At 47.5% G+C, this 9,197-nt stretch overlaps 1 protein-coding gene across 2 annotated transcripts; it reads right to left on the reverse strand.

Annotated features, from left to right (window-relative positions):
• LOC114695260 (zinc finger protein 627) lies at positions 1–9,197 on the reverse strand. Of its 2 annotated transcripts, XM_028872531.2 has the most exons (4): positions 8,912–9,197; positions 4,407–4,533; positions 4,179–4,236; positions 1–1,526 (listed from the first exon to the last, which is right to left on the reverse strand). In XM_028872531.2, exons 1-4 carry the CDS (start codon positions 8,912–8,914, stop codon positions 575–577), a joined length of 1,140 nt encoding a protein of 379 aa, XP_028728364.1. In that variant the 5' UTR covers positions 8,915–9,197; the 3' UTR covers positions 1–574. The 2 variants fall into 2 exon arrangements, with proteins under 2 accessions (XP_028728364.1, XP_028728365.1); XM_028872532.2 differs by lacking the exon at positions 4,179–4,236 and having other exon boundaries at positions 8,912–9,195.

Consider the following 9,197-nt stretch of genomic DNA (forward strand, 5'->3'; position numbering starts at 1 on the left):
TGTAGGCCAGGCTGGCCTCGAACTCACAAAGATGCACCTGCCTCTACCTCTTAAGTACTGGGATTAAAGGCTTGTGGCACCCCTTTGAAACAGGGTGTCATGTAACCCAAGCTGATCTCCAATTTGCTACATAGCTGAGGATGACCACATGCTCCTGATTCTCCTGCCCCACCTCCCAGTACTGGGATTAAAGGCCTGCGCCATCATGGCTAACTTAAGAATCTATCTTCTATGTATCTTCTGGCCCACCTCAACAAAAATAACTGTTTCTCTGTCTCTCTCTCTCTCTCTCTCTCTCTCTCTCTCTCTCTCTCTCTCTCTCTCTCTCTCACACACACACACACACACACACACACACAGGTTTTATTTTTTTATTTACACGCTTTTTCTCCAACCTTTTCATGCCTTCTAGATAAAATCTAACAGTTTACAGCTTTACTATATTCTGTAAACAGGATTTCTCTCCAGTAATTCTTTTCTGTACCTGAACTAGGATAGTAAAAGATTTTCTCAGATACCTTGTGTCCTCAAATGACCAAAAGTGAAGGCTTTTCCAGCTCTAGTCACATGAATCCTATACAACGTGAGCACTCTCGTGCCTCAGAACCGCACTGGGAGAGCCAAAGGCTTTCCCACAGAATTTACATTTATAAGGCCCAACACCAGTGTGCCTGATCATATGTCCTTGAAGGCCTGAATTAGAAATGAAGGCCTTCCCACATCGCTTACACTCATAGGGTTTTTCTCCAGTATGAGTTCTCTCATGTTTTCGAACTGAAGTTGAACAAATGAAGGCTTTCCCACAGTATTTACACAAAAAAGGTCTCTCTCCCGTGTGAGTTCTTTCATGTTTACTAAGTGCGCTAGGCGAATTAAAGACTTTTCCACACTCCTTACATTTATAAGGGCCCCCTCCAGTGTGCCTTATCATATGTCCTTTAAGGCCTGAAAGAGAGCTGAAGGCCTTCCCACACTCCTTACAGTTGTAGGGTTTCTCCCCAGTGTGAGTCCTTTGATGTCTTCGAACTGAGCCCCAACAACTGAAGGCTTTTCCACACTGCTCACACTGATAAGGCTTCTCTCCTGTGTGAATTCTTTCATGAATTCTGAGTGAGCTGGGATAGTGCAAACCTTTTCCACACACGTTACATTTATGGGGTCCACCTTCAGTGTGAGTTATAACGAATTCCCCAAGGCTGGTCAAAGAAAGGAAGGCTTCCTCGTGTTCCTGACGCTCAGAAGGGTTGTCTGCAGCGTGAGACCTGTCATTGATTTGCAAAGAGTAGTTACTTCGGAAGGCTGTCTCACGTTGCTTACACTTGTAATCATGTGCTTCCTGTCTAGTGTGAGCACTGAGGGCACTCCTGGGTGAGCCAGGCATGAAGACTACTCCACACACACCACATTCGCAGAGTTTTACTCTAGTAGAACTTTTCCTGTTCAGATCATGGTCAAGAATTTGGCTGAAGGTTTCGCCACCACGGCTGCCTCGTTTGCTGTCACCAAGTCTCCCTATAATATGGTTGCTGTTAAGAAAAAAAAAATCAGAACACATTACAAATGCTTTACTCACGATTTCATACTTACTGATACGCTTCAAATTCATATTTTTACTAGGGGGCTGAAGAGGTATCTCAGCCATTAAGGATGTGAACTGTTCATTTTTTTAATGCTTTTGTTTGTATTTTATTTTATGTTTATAGGTGTTTTACCTATCTGCATATATGTCTGTACACTATTGTGTGCCAGAAGAGGACATTGGACCCCTGAAACTTGACTCCAGCTCCAGAGGAATCCGGTACCTCTGGCCTTTGTAGGTGCATGTGCACACACAAATAAATAAAATGTAAAAATAAATAAATAAACATGCAGATGGATGGGCTTATTTTTTAAAACTTCATGACAAACTAAAGTTCTGTCTATGTATGTCTGTGTATACAAGTGTACATTTGGAGGTCAGAGGTCAATCTCAGGTGTCTTCTTTGCTACCTTATTTTCTGAGATACGGTCTTCCACTTTTATAAATAACTACCCAGTGTGATTAGGCTGGCCGCAAGCCCCAGAGATCTACCTATCTCTACCTCCCCAAAGCTGGGATTACAAGCATATGTCCCCACACCCACCTGGCTTTTTACATAGATTCTAGGGATCAAACACAGGTCCTCACGCTTGCACGGAAGGCATTTTACCACCTGAGTTACCTGTTTAGGTGGAAATCTTACCAGCACCATGTACCCAAGGAGTCTGGGATGATTAGGTGGAAGCCCCACCTCTCTCTCTCCCCAGACCCCACCCCTGTCAAGCGGTGGCTCCACCCCCAGAGGGTACTTAAGGTCTGGCCCACAGACTTCCCCTCATGGTTTTCCTTCATGGCTTCTCCTCTTCCCTTGGGTAACGAGGACTATGGGGGTCCAGCCCTCGATAGTCCCCTCCCAGGGTCCGCGGAAGGCTCTATCAACCAGCAGAGAATCTTTAGGGTCGGTAAATCAGTCTACGCACTCAGAGTTCTTTGATCCATTCGCTTTAATTCCTCTGGCATAACATCCTTTATACACAGCTTCAGTTCTGTTCTCATGTCTAGCTCCTTTCTTGTTTGATTTCTCTCTATATTTATCTACTGTCCCCTCTATGTTCTATCTTAATTCCTTCATCTAGTTCTGTCCCTCTAGGTTCTCATCTATCTAGTTCTTTACCCTATCAGCTCCTCTCCTGTCTCCTTCTCTCTCATCTGGCTCTTCCTCATCTTGTTCTTCCCCATCTGGCTCTTCCTCATCTTCCATCTCGTTCCTCTAGTCCTCTCTTTTAGCTCTTCAATCTAGTTCTTCCTCATCTCAGCTCGTTCCTCTCAAGTTCTTACCCATCTCGTTCTTCCATTCTCTTCTCTCTTACCCGTCCTGTCCTCTGCTTTACAGTTATATATCTCCCCAAAATCACAATCCTCCCCTCCACCCAGGACACTCAGCCTGAACTTCCTCAGGCAGTGATTGTCCACTATCAGGATCAAATGGAGGGTTGATAAGAATTACAAAGAAGGGCACTAGTTGTTAATTACCATTTGTGACCCAAAGGGGAAGTGACTAATGAATCAACTAAAGGCTAAATATGGGTAATATCTAAGAAGAGGGTCTTACGTGCACAACTATAACCTTAAATGTGTTTGGTAAAGGATGTTAAAAATCTATAAGTTGCTAGGTCAATGGGAGAAAATAAAACTGTCTTCTTTTTTCCTGTGGCTCCTATCTGTCCAAGCTGTCTGCCGTTTTTCTGCAGGGTGGGGGAAAGTGTGCTCAGTCTCTAGGCAACCTGTGTACAGCTAGATGCCTCTGGTGATACAGGGAGGCTTGAACTGGGAGTTCTGGCTGAGCATAGCTGTTAGCACAGAAGTTTATCTAAATATTCCTAGAAGTGGTTAGTTAAGTAGTTAGAGGTCTATAAAGTTAGTAAGGCTGTAAGAAAGGAGGCCTAAGCTAAATTGTGTAAAACTATTACTTAGTGTCCACCTGGCCTAGGCGGCGTCCTGATTTACTCTAAGTCAGGAGACTTGTACGTGGGCTGCTATCACTTGTTAGTCCTTGGAAGTTGGGCGCCCCCCTGGGTGGTGTCTCCTTGTGGAATTTAAGTCAGGAGACTTTCAGGTGGGCTGTTATCATTGTTAGTCTTTGGCAGTTGGGCGTCCACCTGGTGGTGTATCCTGTAAAGTCCACAGTGGCCAAGGAGATATCTGATTCCAGAGAAAGCCTTTTCCTGAGGCTGTTTCTCCAAATTACCTGGAATGTGTATGTCCAGAGAGTGCTCAGTCTACACTGTTAGTCCTTCTTAGGGAAAAGTCAATTGGGAAAACTATGAAGGCACACATGATTTTCATAACAGAAGACAGCTGATATATAACAAGCCAAGTAACACCAAAAGCTCCTTGGGATTTGGCTTCCTCTGGAGGAATTCCATGATCCCTCCAGTAGTGACTTTGCATACCACTAGTTCTTATGATATATTCTCCCCGCACACCTGGGACTACCCAAGAATGCTCTGCTCAGATTAAACCTGGACTTATTAACTGGCCTGATCTGACTTACTGCATCAGTGGAGAGGCTTAATATATCGGGGTATGGAAACTTTTCACTACCAACCCAGCTCCTCAACTTTCTAGGACATTCCTTTCTGTTTTCAGTGGGAATTACCTTAAGATTCTCCCCTGTATTCTGTACCAGTCTTCAATATTCTGGTCCCATCTTTCTCCTACAACATGGGGGGGGGAATTGAGTTATTAGAGACAATGTATAAGACTCTAGGACCATGAACTGATGAAATGATGCTATGGTTATTTATCAGAGCATTCCTTTTCAATGCCAGTACTGATAGGAAAAGCATGCTGTCTAACTGGGAAAGTAAGAAGCTGTCATCCTTACCCATAGAAGCCAAGCTCATAAAGATTTCCCCGACAACCTCTCTGTACAGGTTCTTCTGGGAAGAATCCAGCAGAGTCCATTCATCCTGGGTGAAGTTCACAGTCACATCCTCAAAGGTCACCAAGTCCTGAAATATCCCAAATGTGTTTATAAGAGGAAGAGAGATACACATGTAGCACAGGGAACCTGTATTCAATCCAGAAGACATTCACACAAGGCTGGAGAGGTGGCTCAGCAGTTAAGAACACTTGCTGCTCTTCAGAGGACCTGAGTTCAATTCCCAGCACCCACGCTGGGCTGCTCACAACACCAGCTCCAGGAGATGTAACATCTTCTTCTGGCCTCCTTGCTGAGGGCAAGGGCAGCACACATAGCATATTCTAACACAGACATCCACATAAATAAAAATAAACCTTCCTTTAAAAAGACATTCACATACAATTCTGTGGTCTCTACACTTTTAGTTTATGGTAAATGAATACGGTTACCAGAATTCTAACCTTAGTCCACATTCCACTCTCTCATAAATTACTGGCACCAAAACACATGGAACTGACCTGTACGTTTTAAGTGTTGGCTTGTTTTATTTATATTGTGTGTGCACATGCATGCACATGTGGAGAATGTCAGGAGCTGTGCCCTACTCCTCTCTGGGTTATTATCAAGACAATGGGAAGAGTAGTTACTGAAGGCTGCCTCACACTGCTTTCAGCTGTGACCATGTACTTCCTGTCCGTGTGAGCACTATGGCCCTCCTGGATGAGTGGGTCCAGGGCCTCTCACTGAACCCTGAAGCTGCTGTTTTTCAGCAGACCACGTCTCCACCCACAGCACCGGGATCACAGGCATAAGGCCATGCTAGGCTTCACACAGATGCTAGGACTACCAGGTCACAGATGCTAGGCTGAACCAGTGTCACAGATCAGACTGAACCCAGGTCGTCACAGATGCTGGGACCTGAACCCAGGTCGTCACGGATGCTAGGGACCTGAACCCAGGTCGTCACAGATGCTGGGGACCTGAACCCAGGTCGTCACGCTTCCACAGCTATCAGCTCACCCACTAAGCCTCTCTGCAGCTGCTTTGTTGGCTGTAGGCAGTGCCCAGCTCTGCTGCGCCAGGCCATCCTCTGACTCAGGATCTTCCTGCCAGTTCTCTCAGATGCTGGGATTGCAGCTGGTGCCACCATGTCCGACTTATTGATAGATTTATCACAGGTGTAGTGGGTAGCCACTCCAGCTTTGACCTGGAAGTGCCACCCCCACTGAGGCTTTGGTAACTGTCACACCTACAAGGGGGAGCCGAGAGAGGACCCCTGAAGACCCTAGATCCGGGTGTGCCAGCGCTCTTGGTTCCTGGACCCTGGACGCTGGAGATAGACAGAGCAGAGTTCTCCAGAGAACACTGCTGCACTGCGCTATACCTTTCCCAGACCCTGTAACCTATCCCTTCACTTGTGAGTTACCCCACAAAATAAACCTGCCTTTTAACTACGTGGAGTTGCCTTAATATTTAAACCAATACACAGGTCTAATTTTTCTTTTTCTCTGCCCCACTTTAAAATTGTAGAAGGTGGGCTGGAGAGATGAGTCAGCAGTTAAGAGCACTGGCTGCTCTTGCCGAAGACCCAGGTTCAATTCCTAGCTCACAACTGCGTGTAACTCCACTTCCAGCAGTTCTGGTGCCCTCTTCTGGCCTATCAGGGCAAAGCATGATGCAGACACATACACACACACACTGGCAAAACACTCACACGCATAAATATAAACTTTCAAACATATAATTGTGCAAGAAAATCAGCAGGAAGGCAGAGAGAAGATATGGCAGAAGGGAAAGGCATGAGTACCCTGACCCTACAGAATCTTCATGGTGCTGAGCCTGAGAACAGCCTCCGCTCCATCCACTCCCATTTCAGCATGAGACAAAAGCTCCTTCAGCAGAGCCCAAACTGTATTGGGTTTGGCTCACACTGAGAAATAATTAACAGCTACATTTCTCTCAGCCTTTAAAATTGCATCTATTTATTGGGGGTATACATGCCATAGTGGGTGTGGAGGTCAGAGGACAGGAGTACGTTCTCTCCTTCCACCACGTGGGCTTTGGGTATTATCTCAGTTACTTTTTTATTGCTGGGATAAGACACCATAACCAGGGCAATTTATTGAAGGAGTTTATTGGGGCTTACAGTTTCAGAGGGCAAGCTCATAACCACCGTGTTGGGGAGCATGGGAATAGGCAGGCACAGGGCTGGGGCAGCAGATGATTCAGAAAGAAAGACACTGGAAATGGCTCAGCCCCCCTCCAGTGACACACCTCTTCCAACAGGGCCACACCTCCTAATCCTTCCCAAACAGTTTCACCAACTGGAGACCAAATATTCAAGCATTTGTGCCTATGGGGGCCTTTCTCATTCAAACCAATACAGGGCTCAACTCGGGTTATTAGGTTTGGTGGCAAGTACCTTGCTAGCACAACAGATACCATTTCTGACATAGCTGAATGGGGATCAAGATGTGATGGTAAGTGGACTCACAATTATAAAATTCTTAGTGTGTGGAGAGGGGGCAGGCACGGTAGGACACACCTGTAATCCTAGCACTCAGAAGGTTAAAACAGGATTGTATTGAGTTTAAGGCCAACTGGGATACATAGAAAAAATATGTCTCAAAATCAAAATCTTGTGGTGGTGCGTGCGCACAGGAAATGCTGAAGCTACAGAGGCAGGAGGATCCTGAAGGCGGATTTAAGCTGCACTTGGGGCTAAAGAGATGGCTCGGTGGCTATAGGGCTTGTGAAGAAGCATGAGGTCCTAAGTTCATATCCCCAGCACCCACATAAAAAGCCAGGCATGGCAGAACAAGCTTATAACTCCAGCATCAAAGCGGCGTGGAGACAAGAGGACCCCGAGGACTTGCTGGCCGGCTAGCCAGTCTAGCCAAAATGGTAAACCCAGGTTCAGTGAGGAACCCTGTCTTAAAAATAAGGTAGAGTGACGGAGAACAACCAATGTCAGTCTCTAACCCTGACCCCACTCCATGTGTGCACATATCTGCACACATGAGCATACATGCATATTCCACACACATGCAAAAGTGGGTGAGCAGGGTGTGCTTCCCTTGGACCCCTTCCCACTCTCAGAAACTGTCATTTTTTCTTAATGAATCTGTGTGTGTGTGTGTGTGTGTGTGTGTGTGTGTGTGTGTATTTTGTGAGCCAGTGAGATGGCTCAGCAAAAAGGCACTGACTGCCAAGTCTGACAGCCTGAGTTCAATCCCCTGGACCCACACGACAGGAGAGAATCCACTCCCACAAGTTGTGCTCTGATCTACCCACACACAGGGGTAAGAGGAAAATGTAATAAATTAAATACCTTTTTAAAAAGGCCTAGGGTAGTAAAGTAGGGGGACTACTCTGAGTTGAAGGACAGCCTGCCAGAAATAGTGAGATGAAGGCCAGACTGGGTTACTATGGTGGTTTGAATAACAATGGCCCCTGTGACTGGAGAGATGGCTCAGTGGTTAAGAGCACTGGCTGCTCTTCCAGAGGACCTGGGTTCAATTCCCAGCACCCACTTGGCAGCTCACAACTGTCTGTAACTCCAGGTCCAGGGGATCCAACACCCTCACATAAACAATGTGCACATAAAATAAAATAAGAAAGGCTCCCATAGCTCATATATTTGAATGCTTAGCCCTCAGGGAGCAGCACCATTTGAAAAGGATTAGGAGGTGTGGCCTTCCTGGAGACAGTGTGTCACTGGGGGGTGGGCTCTGAGGTTTCAAAAAGCCCACACCAGTAGCAGTGGTGGTGCACACCTTTAATCCCAGCACTTGGGAGGCAGAGGCAGGCGGATCTCTGTGAGTTCGAGTCCAGCCTGGTCTACAGAGTTCCAGGACTGCCAGGACTACACAGAGAAACCCTGTCTCAAAAATCAAAACAAACAAAAAACACCCACACCAGGTCCAGTATCCCTCTCAGAGCTTCTGCTTCCAGTGCACTGCACGCCACCCCAGCGGGGAAAGAGTAAGGGGGGGGGGGAGGCAGAAGAGAGAAAACGACAAAGAAAAAGGACAAGGAGAGGGAAGCTGCTACTGGAGATGTGGAAAGGGGAACCGGAAACGAAGGTCTTCGTTGGCAGCAGAGTTTGAAAAGCTAGGCTGGAATAGGGTCTCTAATTTGAGACCGCCCGTAAATCTGTACAACACTGGGGGAAACCGGCTCCTACTTAGGGAGCAGGGATAGGCTGGGGACCCTCAGGCAGCAGCCCCCCCGGCACTCTGTACGGTCAGGGTCTTGTGGCCGCCCCGCCCACCCCACGATCCAGCCGCGCCGAGCAGAGCTGAAGCCAGACGAAGGGAGGGCAGCCGGGCGGAGCTGAGCCGCACGGAGAAGCCACGGGAGATGGGACAGGGGGAGGTGGGGGGGGGTGACAAACTCGGCGCAGACTCCCGAGTGACGCAAGGCTGCGTCACGCAGCCGTTGTTTCCATCTCCGGCTGCACTCACCATCTCGTTGCCCAGGAGGTCCTAGTGACGCCCGCGTCCGGTTCCCGGTTCTCTCCGTGGCACAGTAGAACACGGATGGAAGAAGAGAACCAAGCTGGCAGTCGCTGGGACAAACCATCCCGAATAAGAGCCCCGTCCCTTCGGTGGCTTTGCGAGGTGGCGCACCGCCCCTTCCAGCGGCGCGTCTCATTGGACAGTTACTGCAGTCCCGCCCCCTCACTCAGGGACAGAGGGGAAAGACCAGGGATAAATCCGTGTAAGTTTCCTCTAGGTCTTAAGTGCAGGA

This window comes from Peromyscus leucopus, chromosome 7 (assembly GCF_004664715.2).
Source record: "Peromyscus leucopus breed LL Stock chromosome 7, UCI_PerLeu_2.1, whole genome shotgun sequence".
Taxonomy (NCBI): domain Eukaryota; kingdom Metazoa; phylum Chordata; class Mammalia; order Rodentia; family Cricetidae; genus Peromyscus; species Peromyscus leucopus.

What these genes read in the sequence shown, in the direction of transcription:
- LOC114695260 (XM_028872531.2), bottom strand. An exon ending in TATGAGCTTGGCTTCTATGG is followed by an intron (nt 4,237 to 4,406) that starts GTAAGGATGACA and finishes CCCATGTTGTAG; the next exon opens with GAGAAAGATGGGACCAGAAT. An exon ending in ATACAGGGGAGAATCTTAAG is followed by an intron (nt 1,527 to 4,178) that starts GTAATTCCCACT and finishes TTTTCTTAACAG; the next exon opens with CAACCATATTATAGGGAGAC.